Genomic DNA, 20,000 nt, shown 5'->3' with positions numbered 1-20,000 from the left:
AGACACATCAATCAGCTCTCCCTGTCCCCATGAGACACATCAATCAGCTCTCCCTGTCCCCATGAGACACCAATCAGCTCTCCCTGTCCCCATGAGACACCAATCAGCTCTCCCTGTCCCCATGAGACACACCAATCAGCTCTCCCTGTCCCCATGAGACACACCAATCAGCTCTCCCTGTCCCCATGAGACACATCAATCAGCTCTCCCTGTCCCCATGAGACACATCAATCAGCTCTCCCTGTCCCCATGAGACACACCAATCAGCTCTCCCTGTCCCCATGAGACACACCAATCAGCTCTCCCTGTCCCCATGAGACACATCAATCAGCTCTCCCTGTCCCCATGAGACACATCAATCAGCTCTCCCTGTCCCCATGAGACACACCAATCAGCTCTCCCTGTCCCCATGAGACGCACCAATCAGCTCTCCCTGTCCCCATGAGACACATCAATCAGCTCTCCCTGTCCCCATGAGACACATCAATCAGCTCTCCCTGTCCCCATGAGACATCAATCAGCTCTCCCTGTCCCCATGAGACATCAATCAGCTCTCCCTGTCCCCATGAGACATCAATCAGCTCTCCCTGTCCCCATGAGACATCAATCAGCTCTCCCTGTCCCCATGAGACACACCAATCAGCTCTCCCTGTCCCCATGAGACACACCAATCAGCTCTCCCTGTCCCCATGAGACACACCAATCAGCTCTCCCTGTCCCCATGAGACACACCAATCAGCTCTCCCTGTCCCCGGGTCATTTCCCTCAGAAAACACCTCAATCACATCAAACTCGGAGAGTCAAGCCGGCCCGTGACGTCCTGCACACTGGAGTGGACTGAGAACCACAGACAGACTGACCACATGGGTTTATTTTCTTCACAAAATCACCCTTATAATTCTGGACCTTGAGGGTCTTTATTGGCCACACGTGATCACAACACATGTGACACACACACACACACACGTCTTCAGGGGGCGCCGGTGGAAATTGTTCCCTGCATTTCTCCCATCGAGGCCGTGCTCCTCCAGGGGAGCCAGGAGCAGTGGGCCGCCATCGCTCACGGCCCCCGGGGACCAGGTCCAAGTGCTCAGTCCAGGTCCTGGTCAGGGACCGGACTGAAGAGCATCTGTTCTTCTGCATGTTTTTCATATTGGGTTCTTGGCAGGAAACCCTTGAGAACACGGGGAGAACATGCAAACTCTCCCAGAGACCTTCCTGCTGTGAGGGGACAGTACTAGGTACTGCGCCACGATGCCGCACGTGAGCGTTTTTGGGGTTCAGTGTCTTGCTTCGGACACGTCGGCACGCTCCGGGAGCGGGGATCGAACCGATGACCCTGCGATCCCCCCGCCGGAAGCTCTACCTCCCGAGCTACGCGGCGGCTCATTAACGCAGCTAATTTGTCTGCTAATCTTCTTTGTAGTGAAATTGATAACACGTGTGTGTGCGTGCGTGCGTTGTGTGTGTGTGTGTACGTGTGTGTGTGTACGTGTGTGTGTGCGTGCGTTGTGTGTGTGTGTGTGTGTGTACGTGTGTGTGTGTGTGAGTGAGAGAGCGTGCAGGGTGGAGATGGAGGAAGCAGCGTGAAACTTCATTAGCATGTCTGGGTACGAGCTCTGACACACTCCAGCGCACTCTAGGGAAGGAACGACGCTTTCGCAATCGGCGCCGGCCTCCGCCAGGAGTGTGTTTATTTGATTAGAGAGAGAGAGAGAGAGAGAGGGAGAGAGAGAGGGAGAGAGAGAGAGGGAGAGAGAGAGAGAGGGGAGAGAGGGAGTGAGGGATAGAGAGAGAGAGGGGGAGAGAGAGAGAGAGAGAGAGAGAGAGAGAGAGATGAGGAGCCTAGCTAGGAGCTTTGTCCAATTACCATGCTAATAACACTGCTGCAACAAGCACACTTTTTCCCCAGCGAACACACAGAGCAACCGCGGACTCCCCGGCCTCTTGGAACCCGGGGAAAAGTCTTAAAATCTCGCCGCGCTGCCCGATAGCGACCGGCGGACTTGGCGCTGCGTGTTACCTTGAGGGGCGCGCCCTCGGACGGCGTCCCCGAGGGGGGCATGGCGGCGATGGTGAAGTTGTCGGGGTCCTCCCGGTCTCGGATCTTGGACTCCTTCATCAGGTTGTCCAGCTTCTTCTTGGCCACGTTCTCCGCCTGCTTCCTGTTGACTGAGGTCTGGGGCGCGAGAGAGACAGGAAGTTAGACACAGGGAGAGGGGGGGGGGGGCAAACAGATGACAGAGACGAGAGAGAGAGAGAGGTAGATTGGAGGGTAGGGAGAGAGAAAAATAAGAGAGACCAGTTCAATTAGGACACGGCGTGACAGAAAGGGCCCGACCAAATGTCAAGCTGAAAATGAACATAACCTTGGCAAAAAAAAACAAAAAAACATAAACGCCCTCTCCTTTTGTCCTGGCCGACAGGATCAAGAAGGTGAAAGGTCATGCAATGTCCATCTGTCACTAATGCAGTAGAGAGACCATGTAGAAAGATGTGTCTGTGTGCCAATTGGGTAATAATCATGCCATGTTTGCAAGGCCGGAGTTAGTTTGATGGAACCATGGCCCGACATTACCTTTCAATTTTGTTCTCTGACCACTAGATGGAGCAGTTTACCCACACAAAAAAACAACTTGGATGTCTCTGTTCTACACTCCGCATGCAAAACCATGCTGGATGAATAAGGCCTCAGTTTGTGAAGACGGATGTCACTGATTGTATTAATACCTGGGGATAGAAAAGCTACCCCCCCCAGTGACATCATTTATTTGTGGTTTGTGGTGGGTGTTGAGTAACTGTCCGTTTGACCGGTGAATGAATGTTATGGACTGAACAGCAAACATGATGCAAGACGGAATAACATGTAATACGGTACCTTCCACTTTGGAATAAGCAAGAGACATTGAGAGACAGAGACAGGGAGAGAAAAAGTGAGAGAGGGAGAGAGAGAGAGAGAGAGAGAGAGAGAGAGAGAGAGAGAGAGAGAGAGAGAGAGAGGGGGGGGAGAGGGGGCGAGGGAGGGAGAGAGAGGGGGAGAGAGAGAGAGAGAGAGAGGGAGAGAGAGGGACAGAGAGAGAGAGAGAGGGAGAGAGAGGGCCAGAGAGAGGGAGAGAGGGACAGAGAGAGGGAGAGAGAGAGGGACAGAGAGAGAGAGAGAGAGAGAGGGAGAGAGGGAGGGAGAGGGAGGGATAGAGGGATAGAGAGAGAGAGAGGGAGAGAGAGAGAGGGAGAGAGAGGGAGAGAGAGGGAGAGAGAGGGACAGAGAGAGAGAGGGAGAGAGAGGGACAGAGAGAGAGAGGGAGAGAGAGGGACAGAGAGAGAGAGGGAGAGAGAGGGACAGAGAGAGAGAGGGAGAGAGAGGGACAGAGAGAGAGAGGGAGAGAGAGGGACAGAGAGAGAGAGGGAGAGAGAGGGATAGAGAGAGAGGGAGAGAGAGGGATAGAGAGAGAGGGAGAGAGAGAGAGGGAGGGAGAGAGGGATAGAGAGAGAGAGAGGGAGGGAGGGAGAGAAGATTGATGAGAGGTAAAGGGAGGGAACAGGAGTTCACAACGGCAGTGACAGAGACAGCAGCCCAGACGGACACAGGCTGATTTATAATTGAGGTGTCAATCAAATCAAATAGCCTCTTACCGACACACACACACACACACCACACACACACCACACACACACACACACACACCACACACACACACACACACACACACACCGGCCCCCCCATTAGCCAGGAACCGGTTTGTCTCCGCCCGACCAGACAGCATCATATACAGAGCAGAGCCGAGTGCATGTGAGGAGAAGGGCCCGGAGTGAGGAGAAGGGCCCGGAGTGAGGAGAAGGGCCGGGAGTGAGGAGAAGGGCCCCGGAGTGAGAGAGAAGGGCCCGGAGTGAGGAGAAGGGCCCGGAGTGAGGAGAAGGGCCGGGAGTGAGGAGAAGGGCCCGGGGAGTGAGGAGAAGGGCCCGGGGAGTGAGGAGAAGGGCCCGGGGAGTGAGGAGAAGGGCCCGGAGTGAGGAGAAGGGCCCGGAGTGAGGAGAAGGGCCGGGAGTGAGGAGAAGGGCCCCGGAGTGAGGAGAAGGGCCGGGAGTGAGGAGAAGGGCCCGGAGTGAGGAGAAGGGCCCGGAGTGAGGAGAAGGGCCCGGGGAGTGAGGAGAAGGGCCCGGGGAGTGAGGAGAAGGGCCCGGAGTGAGGAGAAGGGCCCGGAGTGAGGAGAAGGGCCCGGAGTGTGAGGAGAAGGGCCCCGGAGTGAGGAGAAGGGCCCGGAGTGAGGAGAAGGGCCCGGAGTGAGAGGAGAAGGGCCCGGGGAGTGAGGAGAAGGGCCCGGAGTGAGAGAGAAGGGCCCGGAGTCAGGAGAAGGGCCCCGGAGTGAGGAGAAGGGCCCCGGAGTGAGGAGAAGGGCCCCGGAGTGAGGAGAAGGGCCCGGAGTGAGAGAGAAGGGCCCGGAGTGAGGAGAAGGGCCCCGGAGTGAGAGAGAAGATGGATGAATACATACGTCCCCGTTGAGGATTTTACAGTCGTCCTCCATCTCGTCGGCGCTGTCCTCGTCGGACACGTCCCCCTCCTCCACGTCCTCGTCGATGTTGGAGGGGAGCTTCTTCCCCTGAGAGAGAGAGATACATCAGCTTCACCGACGGGTCGGAGACAAGTACAGAATATATACCAGAATATACTAGAGTACCAGAATATACCGGAACATGTCAGGAATAATGGTGCGTTCGCTTATAACTGGGAGGTGGCAAATTGCGACTTGCTACTAGGAATGATTAAATAAAACGCCGCATGAACTCGCACTTCCTCGTCGCAAATTCGGATATGTTTCTCAGCCCCCAGTTGCTCGAATGCACTAGATATAACTAGGTAACTGTGATATAATGGTATATAGATATAACTAGGTAACTGTGATATAATGGTATATAGATATAACTAGGTTACTGTGATATAATGGTATATAGATATAACTAGGTAACTGTGATATAATGGTATATAGCTCGAATGCACACAGGTCGGAGGTAGGTATTTTGCCACTTGCGACTTGCCACCTCCGACCACAAACGAACGCACCATAAGAAGGGAGAGTGGGAGAGTAGGAGTGTAGAACAGAACAGAACAGAACAGAACAGAACAGAACAGAACAGAATAGAATAGAATAGAATAGAATAGAATAGAATAGAACAGAACAGAATAGAATAGAATAGAATATAGAATGAGCGAGTATCAAAAAAAGTCCTTGGTATTCCAGTTTTTGGATCAGCTGAGCACCCTTGGATCCTAACTAAGGTTGCAAATTTCAAGGAATTTAATTAATCGATAACTTTTAACCTTAACAAAGTCGGTTAATTGATAAGAACGTCCCGCGCTGGACTGTGCTTTGCTCGCTTCATTTTTGTGTCTTTTTCCACTGTGTTGTTGAGATTTCCCAGCATCCCAATTAGCCTTCACCACATGTCGTGGCGCCCTCATGTGCAGTCAGACCTTAAATCATGATTACATTTCACGCAAGTTCCGCTGATAATAATTGATTTATTTTTTAAAAAGGTGCATTCCATTGACAAGCAATCAATCAAGAAAGCAAATCAAATTTACTTGAGTGAATTCTTATCCGAAATTAATTGATAGTCAATTAACTGTTAATACCTAATCCTAACCTTCACAGTGTGGAAGGAGAGAGTGTAACAGGGTCATACATTATGTCCCTGGATTGATGTTTCATGACTTTCTTTTCTCTGTATGCCACAGTAATACAGATACCAGCTCAACAATAACGCGTCCGTCCGCTTCTAGGCTACACTAGCTGTGAAGGTAATCCTATATGAACCATAGATACAGCGTCAGGATTCGTCAACTTCAAGGACCGTTTGGTTCCACGGTAGCGCGTCCTCTGACTTCTAGCAGTGCTCTTGTTCACCAGGGACACATTCCGCTGAGGCTGCTGAAGTGTGAGGACTTGCCTGCTGATGGCATGATACAACATGCCCCAGGGACTCGTGGTACTACAACCCCCCCCCCCCCCCGCCCCCCTCCTCCTCCTCCCAACCATGTGACCCAGTGACAGAGTGATGGAGCGACAGAGATAGGCTTCGCTAACAAATACCCTCATCGACAGGTGAGAAGACGTCTCAAAAAAGCTTTAGGGGGGGAGGGCAGGGGGGTGTGACTTGAGAAGACGTAACGATGACATATGGATGGATAAGAACGAAAGAACGGCGGTGGATCGATGCCGGCGGTAAAGGATGTCTCTCCGTCTGCCGAGAGGACCGTAGATCTTCCCGGGGATTAACGAGAGGAGCTTACGTCCGTGTTCGCCAATCATCTTCAATCACCGTGTCAGGCTCGAGGGCCGCGACGCGGGCCGCCACTGCCGATTGGCCGACGCCGCTACAACCCACCGCCCCGAGATGCCGAGACTGATCCGGATCGATGTGGCGGTGGGGGGAGAGGATGGGGGGCTGTGTTTAGTGCCGCTGAACGCCGTCCTGAACGCCGGGAGTGGGGGATACAACCGACGCCGGGACACTGCGGAACGCTCGACACCGCAGGGGATTCTGGGAGGCGAAGCTCGCGTGCGTTTGCCGACGCGGAGACACCCTCGCTGGGAAAAAAACAAAACAAGCGGGGCGCCATCGCAAGCGGAGTGAGACGGCGCTCGGGCTGACAGCTGGCACTTGAAACCGGCGCGCCACAGCGCCCTCTCCGAAGCACCTGGTGTCAATAAACCCTCATTAACCTCAATACTTCCCGTCCAATCAGCTGTTAACAGAGAGGGCGGCTGGCTCGGTTTTATAGACGTCGTCTCTAAGTAGTACTAAAAGTGTAAACAATCATTGCCTCGGATCTACACTGCTGCAGCTGTGACTAACAGATGGCAAAGCTGGGAGGTGTATTGATTTCGCTTGGTAAGGGCTCTGGGAGCAGTGTTCTTCAACCGTTTGTATTTGACCTTTATTAAGCCAGGGGGCCCATTGAGACAGTCTCATTTCCAATGGTGCCTGAGTTGAAGCACCAGAAAATAAGGCTATCTGAGCTAGGGGTTCTCGGGTTGTAACTTAAGGCCCACTTTTGATTGTTAAAACAATTCTGAGGACCACCTTCCCAAATATGTGAGAGAAAAAAAACTGGTGGTCTGTCACTTTTCTCATCTGAGGGAATGTTTGCATCCGAGGGAACGTTCGCTAGCAAGCTACGTTAGCTGAACACATTCGGATGAGATTGGCGTAGTGATATTCAAACGTAACTGGTCATTGAAATTATGTATTTTAACTTGAAATGTTTTATTTATATGTGAATTCTCGAGTACATTTACATACTGTATAAAAATAACTAGCTTTGTAAATGACCAAACTTTTATTTTAGTTTTTTTCTAACCATTTGGCAGTAGGCTACCACTACCTCCGCGGCCCACTGGATGGCGCTCTGCGGACCGCTGGTTGAGAATGGCTTCTCTAAGCAAACTAGTGGCCTATAGGGAAAATAGTGGGAAACGTTTAGGGGCTGTGCTGAGGCTACTGTAAACACACTGTACCAGGGTGTGCCCCCTGACCCCTGCTACTGTCCAGGATGTACTGTAGCTGCCCGGTGTGAACCCAGTTATCCATAATACTGAATATTAGTACGTGGCGCCTTCCGCTCTGGAATCATGGGAAATGTCTGAAACCAGGAACTCACTTTCCGCATTCCCTCACCGTCGCACGACCACATCGGAAAAGCTCAGTGACCCCCGCCCCCCCCCCCCCGTGCCCCCCCCCCCCCCCACCCCTACAGAGCTCAGGGTCTCTGAACCAGAAAATATATTGGTGAGGATGGTGATGACGATGATGGTGGTTGGTGACATTGTGGTGTTGGTGACGGGCGTACATTTTTATGTTTTCTGTATGCTTGACGTGTGCCAAACAAATTCCCCTCTGGGGCAATAAAGGTTAAAGAAGAAGAAGAAGAATAAAGCTCCCCCAGACGAAAAAAGGATTTACTCTTAAACCTTTCAACACGGATGAAGGTGTTGGATCTGATGAAACGGCGCCGCACCGAGGTGCACCGCCCCCCCCGGTACCAGACAACCCCCGGCGGTCCGGCGGTCCTCGCTAGCTCACCTTGACCAGGATCTTGCCCTTGAGGATCTCTGGGGAGGGCAGGTGGCCGGTCTCGTCGGCCCGGATGTCCGAGAGGTCCAGCTTGTCCCCCAGGACCTCCACCAGGTACTGGGCCATCTTCTTCTGCTGGGGGACGCTGCAGTGGTTCTCGATGGACAGGATCACCGGGTAGCTGGGGACACATCACGGCAGACCGGCCCTACGCCTTCAGAACTTGCTTTGCTAACTTAAAGCCAGGGGTTTTCGAATGGGTCTTTGGGGGGGGGGGGGGGTTGATGCGCACACAGTTTTGGGGGGAAACCTCAGTTTTATGCCGAGTAGCCTACCAGCACATACAGGCCTATATTCTTTGCTGTCGTTTTGACTGAGCTCACTTTTCACAATCGCGGGAAATCTCCTGACATGACACAAAAAGGATATGAAGACAAAATGTTTAAGATACTGATAATCTGTCTATTCATTATCTCGACTACTAGTGGTCCAAACCATGGACAATGCAGGAAAGAGGGATGGGCTGCACTTGAAACAAGCTATCAAACACATTTGAAGAAGGTTTGAATTGCTATTTTTATTCTCAATTTTTAGCATTTTGACACTGGTGATTTTCCTTTGGCTCTGGCTAAAATCTCTTGGCGGGGCCAAAAAATCCTCTATACAGGAAAAACCCTGCTTAAAGGCCACAGGAAGACACAGTGGCGAAGGAGAATGGGTTAAGTACAGGTATAGAAAGCTGTCAATATCCTTTGGGACTACAAGAGAGACCTGAGATCCCATCTCTGCGTATAAATCATGCAGCGATTCTTGAACAAAGGGCCCACGGGCATCTTATCAGCCTTCAGACTCTGTTCTGAAAGGCATTTCCATTTCAATCTTGTCACCTGCTGAAGGCTTTTTTGAAGTATCCCGGAACATTTTTTTGATGTTGTTATGCAGTTTTTCCCTTCTTCGCGCTTTAGGAATTATCTGTGGTGACTGTAGTGTATAAAATCACTCACACACACACAATCTCGCACACACACGCACGCACGCACGCAAAAAGCCCATATCCTGCCAATGCTTCATGTTACTTGTGAGACAGTCTATAAAAAGCTCTTTTTTGCAACCTCCTCCAGATTGTGTGCATTTTTGAGAGGATTATCACCTTCAGCCGCGGCGCCTCTCTGCTGAGGTGTGTGTGTGTGTGTTTGCCTGCGAGCGTGTACAGTACGCTAGGTCAGGTGGAAACAGTGGCTCCTGTGAACTCTTGTCTCCCTGCTCCGGGAGAGATGGCGTGACTTGCCTGCATCTTTCTTTCAGACCGCCCGCTGAATCTGAAACGCTAGATTCGGAGGATTATGCGGTGGCTCTTGAAATAGACGTGTGTCAGGTTGCGCGGATACACACGAGGGAAGATAAGACGCTACTATACACCGACTGTATCCCTGTGACTTGGGGAAGCGGAGTTTGAGTGAGGGATTTCATTCTGGCGACTTCCGCGGGATTCAGACAGATATCTGTTCCAGCCTCCAGGAAACCGCTCGGCTGAAAACAAGAGAATCTTCTTCTTGTCAAAAGAAAATCCTACAACGGCCAGTTGTTGACAAGGAAGCTAGGGGTCTGAATAGATTGGACACTATACAAAAAGTAAGGCCACGTTGGATCGTTCAAATGACTGACTTTGCTCATTCAACTGGACCTTGATGAGGCAGACACCCAGAAGGTATCTCTTTGCATGAAACCCTCTGCCTCTACAGTCGAGAGGCCCGATAGGAGCATCTTGATGATATACTGGAACTATTAACATCTATGACACCGGGAGGCACGCTGTGGTAGCATAGCGTTCACAGGATATAGCTCTCGTGACGTCCAATATGCATTAAAATACCATCCGGCCGGAAATCGAATCCAAAGCTTCATTCCCTCTCATCCCATATGTTTAAAAGGAATGAAACTCTTTCGAGTTGTGCATCGTTGCGTAAAATGACAGCAAACGGCGCATAAACTTCCGTCATAAACGCACCTCTATGCCATAAAATCTCAGATTCATAGCATGTACTGTACACAGGAAACGGTTCAGATTGCTTTGGTCCACTTACGCGTTTTTCACAAAGGCGTACTTGTTGATGGTCTCGATGACGTCTTTGAAGAGGATCTTGGAGGTGAGGGTGTAGCCGTGGTGAACGATGGGCTCACCATCCTGTCCGTCCCAACAGTCCACTGGAGGGAGAGAGAGAGAGATGGAGAGAGGGGGATGGAGAGACAGAGATGGAGGTGGGGGTGGGGGGAGAGAGCGAAAGGGAGAGAAAGAGGGGGATAGAGAGAGAGAGGGAGAGAGAGGGAGATGGAGAGAGTGAGAGAGAGGGATGGAGAGAGAGATGGAGGAGGGGGTGGAGGGAGAGAGCGAAAGGGAGAGAGAGAGAGGGGGGGATGGAGAGGGAGAGATAAAGGGAGAGAGAGAGAGGGGGGGTGGAGAGGGAGAGATAAAGGGAGAGAGAGAGACGGTAGGATGGAGAGGGGGAGATAAGGGGAGAGAGAGAGGGGGGGGGGGGTGGAGAGGGAGAGATAAAGGGAGAGAGAGAGAGGGGGGGATGGAGAGGGAGAGATAAAGGGAGAGAGAGGACAACAGCACCATGAGATGGAAGTTGCATACTGCATCATTCCCTTTTTATGAAGTGTGTATTTGTGTCCAACAGTATGTGCCCATACTAGCCATATCTATATTCATGATTTTGTACACACACACACATATACACACACACAGCTACATTATGCATGTGTGTGTGTGTGTGTGTGTGTGTGTGTGGAGTATGTGTGTGTGTGTGTATATATATATGGACAGACAGACAGACAGACAGACAGACAGACAGACAGACAGACAGACAGACAGACAGACAGACAGACAGACAGACAGACAGATAGACAGATAGATAGATAGATAGACAGACAGATAGACAGACAGACAGACAGGAGTGTCAGACCTTCCACACAGCGGCAGCCCGCCTGGAGCACCCAGGAGTACATGTCCACCCTGGACTGGGACATGAGCTGGTCCCCCGTCAGGTAGGTGTTGTGGGACGAGGCCACGAAGTAGTTGCACAGTGGCTGGGTCATGTCCTGGATCACCTGGTTGTGCTCCGGGTTGAAGATGTCCCCCGCGGGGCTGCGCATGTAGTTGGTGAAGCCTGGGAGGAGAGAGAGAGAAGAGTTGGTGTACTCTGGCTCAGCGGCCCGGAGGCGCGCTGAAATCCCAGATCGGTCACTTTTCGTCGAGCGGTCCTGCCCTGACGCACGCCTGGATGTGGCGAGTGTGACTGCGACTGTGTGTCATTTGAAAATCGGCCGTAAACTGTCCCCAAAGGCCAAGACGAGATGGAGTGTGGCTTAAGGAGAACACAAGGGTTTTACAGCATCACCGATAAATCAATAACCAGTCAGAACTGGAATTTCAGAGAAATATGAGGTAAAACTGTGTAAATACAGTAGCAGTTGGAAGTAGCCAACAGTATTTTAATAGTGAAGAAAGCAGTTTGAATGCTGTATACAGTATGTAACTGATGAGGCCAAAAGATGTGCATACAGTACCATCAATACCCAGAACCCCTTGCTTCTGGTTCTCAGGGCACGGCTCAAATTTGTTCACGATCTCAAGACAATGTTCTCTGGTCACCTTGGTCATCTGTGAAAGACAAAAACGACACAACAACACAAGGTTAAGTCTGTTTCTTTGAGGATTAAATCACCCCCCCCACCCCCCACCCGCCCCCTGACAAAAAAAAAAGGAACTCCAGGATGTCGGTACGGATCAAGCGATGCTAAACCACTTAGGGGAGTTCCTCACAGGATAGCTCTGTCCTCGTCCCCCTGCTGGAATCTGATTGTCTCCTGTACGGCTGGCCTTTTAAACCGGCTGATTGGTCGATCAGATCCCCATCCATGTCAATCATCATCAGACCGCGGGGGTCTGGTGTGGGAGAAAAGGGGCGGGGCTACTGTCCCAGTGCGAGGGCTCCTCCCCCCCATCCCCAGTACTGAGGCCATACTGGGTCAGCGTGTGAGAGCCTGGCCCCGGGGGAGAGGGGGGCTTAGTCTAAGTAGCTTGGTGGGCTTACTGGGGGACGGGGTGTTTTTGACCACAAACAGCTGCTGAAATATTCATATTTTCCTCTTTGATGACACTTTCTCCTGGTCACGTTCAAACGCTGAGAGCTCGCCCAGCAAACACACAACGTCAGGAAGACGTTCAGATCATGTCTTAATAACGTCCGTCGGTCCAGAACCCCATTTGTACGTCTGCTGGACCCCTCAATATTCACACGTCTGGCTTGGAACCCTCTAAGACGTCTGTGGACGTGCAAAACGGGTTCAATATCTTAACGTAAAAAAAAAAAATCATTCTGGCTCCTAATTGGATGTCTTTGGACGTCCGAAAAAGACGAAAAAGACATCTAAAAGACGTCTTTTAGACGTGTCTTTGCTCAGTGGGTGACATCACGCTGCTTTCTGACCGACGCTTTGCCCCTGACCCGATGACCTGTGATAGGCTTAGGGTCTTAGAGGAAGTGGGAAAATGTGGGGCCCTTAAAAATGAGCACCCTCAACATTTTTTTTGGATACATTCAATATGTTTTGAGATATTTGGTTTTGAATGGTCTGAGCTATGGAATATCAAATGTGGCAAAATCAAGTGAATAAATAAATAAATAAGGCTATGAAATAAATCTTGAAATAAATAAATGAGGTAATACATACTGTATATAAATGAATGTAAATATAAATCTAGAAATAACCCATTTATAAATAAATAAATTCGCATTTCGCCACAGTCACATTTATTTATGTATTTAATTTTTGCATGTTTGGAATTCCATACTGAGCAAATAATATTTACTAGATGAATGGTTAAGTACACGTACACACACGCGCGCGCGCGCACACACACACACACACACACACACACACACACACGCATGCACGCACACACGCGTTTTGAGAGGCAGTAGACGGATAATAAGACACTGAAGCTAATGATGCCAGCAGACTGCATACAGCACATCACTTAGCACAACTGCCTCAAAGAGCGGGGCGGACGCATCCAGTTCACCCCAGCAGAACCGAACGGGTAATACAATTAGAGAGAACACCTCCCTCTGGAATATAGGCCGACAGCAAGCGTCGTCAAAATAACCATGATTCCCTTTTGAAAGCATATACTCCACGCTTAGTTTGCAAAGCTCAAACTAGCCACAAAAGCTGACATCCCAGTTTGAAGAACATGAGGCGATACATTTTTTTCCGTCTCCTCAAAGCAGAGCCATTAGACCGTGCTTGTACTTTACCCTGAGAAGCTTAGAGGTTAATTTGAAGTGGTAGTGCTAATATGGTAAGCTTTGTAGGGGTCCTGTCTTGAATTTCCCCATGGCTATTAATCGTTCCTCCAGGCCCAATGGTGAATACATGAAACTTCTGCCTGGCGCGGGCCACCCTGTTGCGTCTCTAATGAGACACTCCATTTTCATTTATAGGACGCTTGGTGAGGCGAGAGTGAGAAAAACTACAACTCGGTGTATTGTTATATGCGACCAAGGACCACATTGGAAATAAGTGTTTTTAATACGTTAATGTGATATCCTCTGGGCAATACTTGCATCGTTGATGTATGTATTGAGTTTTACCCAAAATAAAAATCAATCAATCAAAACTTCTCCGACTTGCTGAGACAGAGGTATTTGATATTGATTAGATTAGCATTCAATAACCGGGTTCAGTGGTTGGATGACTTACTTTCTGACATCACAAGCAATGATCAACAGCTAGTGGCCAGCGTTGTATGAGATCATGTGACCTCACATCCTGTTTCTCTCCACAGATCAGTCTGGTCACATTCCCATTCAACTGAGCCAATCACAACTGTTTATCTAATATGGGGCGGGTTTGATACGACGACAGTACCGTTTGATACAGCACTAACCCACGTTTTGTCACTCTGATTAGTTATCCGTCTATCCAATTGTGTCCAGAGGCATTTTGGTCTGAGATAACGATAACGAGAATAGGATGGAATATGGAATAGGATGACTCTAAAACTACCAGACCGCTTTTCATGAAACTCGGTGGAGGGGTGCAGCATGGGCCAATTTAGAACCCATTATTTTGACGTGCACAGAGCCACGAAATGCATTCAGGGGCGGAGCTCTGGGCTCTCTAAGTAGTTATTACTTTTAATAAGAAGTGGAGCATCTATGGCCAACATGAGATAATGTGAAGAATGCTGTTTCTAACTGTTAAGAACAGTATACCTCGTCAAGGACTGGAGCCCCGGTGTGAACTAAAGCATTTAAATTCCAGAGATTTAACACAGGCTGTGCATTTTGCATAATCTGTTGGCAAGAACATTTTTGACACATGGCAGCTGACAGGACGGTGGAAATAAGATGGTGGGGGGGGGGGGGGGCGTTCTGCTATCGTCGTTAATGAGAGGAAATGGCCCATCATTGCAAAATGTAGGCATTCAGTTTGTGTGTAAACTCAATTTACATGTGTACTGAAGCATTGCCAGAAATCTGAAAATCTGAAATACAATTTCATCATTTCATTTATTTATATTTACTCATGAATAATCGTGTTGTAATCCCTGTGTTTGTGGAAGGAGGTTCTTCAGCCTTATCACTGTTGTTGTTTTGTTTTGATTCTTCACTCCAGTTTGTTTGGAGAACATAATATAATTTCGGGTAATGCGACAGACAGTGGTCACACGTGCATGCGAGTGAATGTGTGTGTGTGTGTGTCCGCGCACGTGTGTGTGCAAATGTGCACGTGTGTGTGTGCGCGCGTGCGTACAGTATATGCGTATGTGTGTGCGAGCGGGTGTGTGTACTGTATGTGTGTGTGTGTGTGTGTGCGCGGGTGTGTGTACTGTATGTGTGTGTGTGTGTGTGTGCGCACGGGTGTGCGTACTGTGTGTGTGTGTGTGTGTGTACACGCCCAGGTACCTTCTGCTCCAGCTCCAGGAAGCGGGCGAGGTCGCTGGTGTCCAGGTGGTCCTTGTGGTTGCTGTAGGTCAGCATGAGCAGGTACAGGTCCCTGCGAGTGGACATCATCTTGTAGAAGGAGCAGAACTCCTCAAAGTCCAGCGTGCCCTGCTGGTCATCTGTGTCTGCCTCCTGGACACACACACACACACACACACACACACACACACACAGACAGACAGACACACACACACAGAGACACACACAGACACACATACAGACACACACACACACACAGACAGACACACACACAGACACACAGAGACACACAGAGACACGGATACATACAGACACACACAGATACAGACACACACAGATACAGACACACACACAAACACAAGTACAAACTGATTTTACTGACTGGTCAACTTCATGATTGGAGCTACAGTATTGTAAGGACGAGATCCAAGACACTGTAGGGACTAATCTACATTCATGATCGATAAAGACGAGGTGGCAGTTAGCTTCAACGGGCATAACATGGCCCATTAAAAATCCAGACTTTCTTCATAATAACATGTCAGCCATGAGTATCATAACGCTGAATTTAAATATTAATAATATTAATAATAATATAAATAATTTAAACAGAGATTTGAACGGCTGTAGTGGATCAAAGCAGATATTCCCCTGGTTCAGTTTGGAGGGGCTGTCTTGTCTGCATGAACAGGTCCATCAGGCATCACCAGGGGCAGCTACTGACTGGAGGGGGATGACGTGGGTACTGGCGGGTGATTGGCCCCGAACGGCCCCCCCCCTCCCTCCCCCACACACACACATTATGTATCGTACACATACAGCACATTCACACACACCCAAACACATCATCCTGCCAGTTCTTACACTCTGCCAGCTTCCTGCTCGGACACGGACACGGACACACACGCACGCACGCACACACACACACTTTGTTAAGTGGGACTGGTCATGAGCCCTGTGTGGCACTGCCACTTATTTCCCAGTGTGACAAGTGACGAGCACAGACAATTATCGACAAAAACCATGACTCACTCAATGTTTTTGGAGAACTTCCATCCAAACAACACTAACAAATGACAACCAAAGTGGTTCATACTGGACACTGACTGTATCAGGAGTTTCAAATACCTATACAGTTCTGACTGGCTAATAGACTTCAAGCAGGGAGTCCAGAGTACTACGGTTATGGAGGTGAACGTGGAACGAAAAACACGCCCTGATAGCCAACGTTCTCATAAAATGGACAGAAAACATCAACCTAGTGTCATTCCCTCCTATGCATTATGCAAGGGTAGTCTGGCCTGACAAGACGCCTGCATCCAAAGCCAGCGCTCTGCTTTGGTTGTGTGGCTAATGTGATATTAATTCATCAGCGTGTTCATCCGGTCCCTCTCCCTGGCACATTCGCTGGTGATAAATCATTGAGCGGTTCTTCCTGAGCGGCCCGGGATAGATCGGAGATAAACCTCGGGCTTCAACGCTCAACGGAGCGGAAAACGATTAGCTCCGCGGCGCCGCTAACCTACATGTAGTTACTGTACCTCCCCTCTCCACCACCGGCCGAGCTTTCTGAAGGGTCGTCAATCTCTCAGCGCCCGGAGGAGAAACTTCTTTGGGATGCAATATGTTACACTTTGCGACACTGCCTTGTGGAAGGATGTGCATCGAGCGTGTTTTATAAGAATCTGGCAACCGGTTTCTTCAGTGTACAGTACTGTCATCTGAGCAAAAAAAAGGGGGTTTTCGGGAGGTTGCCTCTGAGATTTCTCTTAAATTGGCTGGTTTCTGGCTGCTAGGCTAAGTGAGTCAAAGAGTCAAGGGCTGGCTAGTGGGGTAGAATGTATCACAGGCTGCTAACAGGGCTCAGAGCTGGAGGGGACGAGAGGAGAGGAGAGAGGCAGGAAAAACCCGGGGGCCAAGTTTAGAATAGAGCTTAAATGTACTGGAAATATTTTTCCCACTTATTTTTTTTCTCTCTCACAGCGTTTTCTTCTTCTTGCATCACTAAAGCAGCGATTGGAACCAATTTCATACTGAACCCACCACCTAATGTGGTGCAGCAGGTCGTATATAATGTATACTGTAGAACAATAAATGCAGATTTTATCTATGTACTGTAGCCGTCATCAGAGGCGGGTCTAGTGATGTTGACGGATAGCGACGGGTGATTGGTTAAAATCCGCACGCCGGAATCAGCTCAAGTCCAGCTCAACAGGTTTCAAACCTTGTAAAAACACACACACACAGACACACACGCACACACGCACGCACACACACGCACACACACACACACACACACACCAGATTGGTCCGTGGTGTATTTTCCGTGTTTTACACCAGAGGCCATCTGCGCCCCTGCGCCACCATATGGGTGACCCCTCGGCGAGGCGTGAGGCTTAGCGTTAGCGTTAGCGCCCTGGCCAATCACCACAGGTCTGCGCTGGAGACAGCCAATCACCACAGATCTGGGCTGGAGACAGCCAATCACCACAGGTCTGGGCTGGAGACAGCCAATCACCACAGGTCTGGGCTGGAGACAGCCAATCACCACAGGTCTGGGCTGGAGACAGCCAATCACCACAGGTCTGCGCTGGAGACAGCCAATCACCACAGGTCTGGGCTGGAGACAGCCAATCACCACAGGTCTGGGCTGGAGACAGCCAATCACCACAGGTCTGAGCTGGAGACAGCCAATCACCACAGCCGGAGCGCCTCTGGTCGTGCGACTGCAACACGGGGCCCAACTAATCCCAGCACGGCCTCCGGCGCGTCGACACAAGTCTGTTCAAGGACGGTTCCAACTCAGCGTTGAAAAGGAACAAATATTTATTATAAAACAGTTCCTTCCTTTCAGCGAATTCCTATACAGTACAGTAATTTCAACACCCTCTGTGAGGATATGAAGAGGACAAGACGTGCATTCATTCAAGGTGTGAAATGTTCAATAATCTGAAGGCCAACGCTCGTTCTAGTCCTTGTTAGAGGAGGAAAGCCGACTCGCCACGTTCAATTGATTCAATGAGCAGCGTCAAGTGAGAGGACGGTATTCAGAAGGCACACAATGAGCCTGAATATTATTTATTGTTTGCTAGCGTGCCTCTGTCTGTGTCAATGTACCTTGACTGTGTCAATGTGGGAAAATTAGTTTCCATCTCTCGCTAAAATAAACAATATTGTCCCTTAATCTCTTTTGGGGCTGTATGTTGTTTTCTACCTCTGCCCCAGCGGCAGCGCAGGGGGAGGGGTAATGTTTTCAGTGGCGTGTGTTTGTTTGTTTGCTTGTTTGTCGTTAGCAGGATTATGCTAATTATATAAATATAAATATAATAATAAAAATATAAAAATAATATATAAATATGCTTATTTGTATTTGAAATGTAAAATTGTTTGCAATCTCTGTACTTTTTTCTGTACTGGTGTTCATTTGTCATGTGTTTCATCTCTAATCCTGTTGCTAATTTGACTGGTTGATAATGTCTTATCAACTGAGTAGTTGATGAGTGCTTGTTAAGCAAATTCCAGTTCTCACGTGGAGCCACACCCTAGAACCACACCCTAGAACCACACCCTAGAACCACACCCTAGAACTGGAGCCTATTTAGAGTGGCTTCTCGTTGTATCATTCATGTTTGTCTGACGAAGGTCTATGACCGAAACGTGACCTCTCACCTATTAAACGTGACCTCTCACCTATTAAACGTGACCTCTCACCTATTAAACGTGACCTCTCACCTATTAAACGTGACCTCTCACCTATTAAACGTGACCTCTCACCTATTAAACGTGACCTCTCACCTATTAAACGTGACCTCTCACCTATTACATCTTTGCAAGTCTAGACAGCGTGCGGGTTTCCTTTTCTCTACTTTGGACTTGGGGAGTGAAAATTCAATCTCAATAGGGGGAATTGAAACGTCCATATCTGGACATGGGAAGGTCACAGAGAGACAGGCTTTGGACGGACAAAGCTCTTAACCTAAAGATACCAGAGATACCAGACATGTCCTGCTCACACCCAGAGAGACGCGCACAGAGCCACCAGATTCATCCACGGAGGTCTGCTCTCTGAGCACCATTTAGTCTAATACTATTCTATATTAGTGTATTATCCATTTCTATTATTATTGTTATTATTACTACAACTAGTATCTATTTGCCTCAAGTTACTGAGTGACATGAGACATGAAATGCCTGAGTATGATACTACACAGCTGTATAATGCTCATGTCTGGGCCTGACATGCCTAATAAAACTACAGCAAACAGACAGACTAACCACAATTATGGCTCCCAGTCACACACACACACGCCATGCTAAAAGGCCACTAAGCAGCCCTGCCGTCACTGATAACACCCCCCTCCATCCCTCTCTCTTTCCCTCTCTCCATCCCTCTCTCCTTCCCTCTGTCCATCCCTCTCTCCTTCCCTCTCTCCATCCCTCGCCATCCCTCTCTCCTTCCCTCTCTCCTTCCCTCTCTCCTTCCCTCTCTCTATCCCTCTCTCTATCCCTCTCTCTTTCCCTCTCTCTTTCCCTCTCTCCATCCCCCATCCCTCTCTCCATCCCTCCCCATCCCTCTCTCTATCCACAATTATGGCTCCCAGTCACTCACTCGCACGCGCACGCACGCACGCACGCACGCCATGCTAAAAGGCCACTAAGCAGCCCTGCCGTCACTGATAACACCCCCCTCCTCCCTCCTTCCCTCTCTCTGTCACGTCTTCCACTCCTCCCTCACTCCATCCCTCTCTCCATCCCTCTCTCCTTCCCTCACGCCGCCGCGAGGCTTCGGACCGCGCGGGGACCAGGCCAACGGAAGCGTCCGGCGCCGTACCTTGAACATCTGTTTGACCTTCTGGCGGGGCAGGTTCACGTTGAGCTTGTGGAGGAGCTGCAGGACCTCGCTGATGCTCAGGCTGCCGTCGCCGTTCTTGT

General features: G+C 49.7%; 1 protein-coding gene across 1 annotated transcript in view; it reads right to left on the bottom strand.

Moving 5' to 3' along the window:
• plch2a (phospholipase C, eta 2a) overlaps nucleotides 1-20,000 on the bottom strand; it is a gene marked incomplete at both ends in the record, with an annotated part of 130,709 nt that overhangs the window by 14,668 nt on the left and 96,041 nt on the right. Inside the window, 8 exons of the mRNA XM_084436228.1 lie at nucleotides 2,024-2,179; nucleotides 4,491-4,598; nucleotides 8,083-8,254; nucleotides 10,158-10,278; nucleotides 11,040-11,243; nucleotides 11,644-11,737; nucleotides 15,051-15,221; nucleotides 19,900-20,000. The exon at nucleotides 19,900-20,000 is cut by the window's right edge and continues 29 nt beyond it. Of these exons, the coding sequence (XP_084292354.1) occupies nucleotides 2,024-2,179; nucleotides 4,491-4,598; nucleotides 8,083-8,254; nucleotides 10,158-10,278; nucleotides 11,040-11,243; nucleotides 11,644-11,737; nucleotides 15,051-15,221; nucleotides 19,900-20,000 (1,127 nt within the window). The remainder of the gene's footprint in view (nucleotides 1-2,023; nucleotides 2,180-4,490; nucleotides 4,599-8,082; nucleotides 8,255-10,157; nucleotides 10,279-11,039; nucleotides 11,244-11,643; nucleotides 11,738-15,050; nucleotides 15,222-19,899) is intronic.

The sequence above is a fragment of the Borostomias antarcticus genome, assembly GCF_949987555.1.
Source record: "Borostomias antarcticus genome assembly, chromosome: 3".
Taxonomy (NCBI): Eukaryota; Metazoa; Chordata; class Actinopteri; order Stomiiformes; family Stomiidae; genus Borostomias; species Borostomias antarcticus.
Note: the sequence above shows the minus strand (reverse complement) of the source record. Positions and strands in the feature narration are given on the sequence as shown.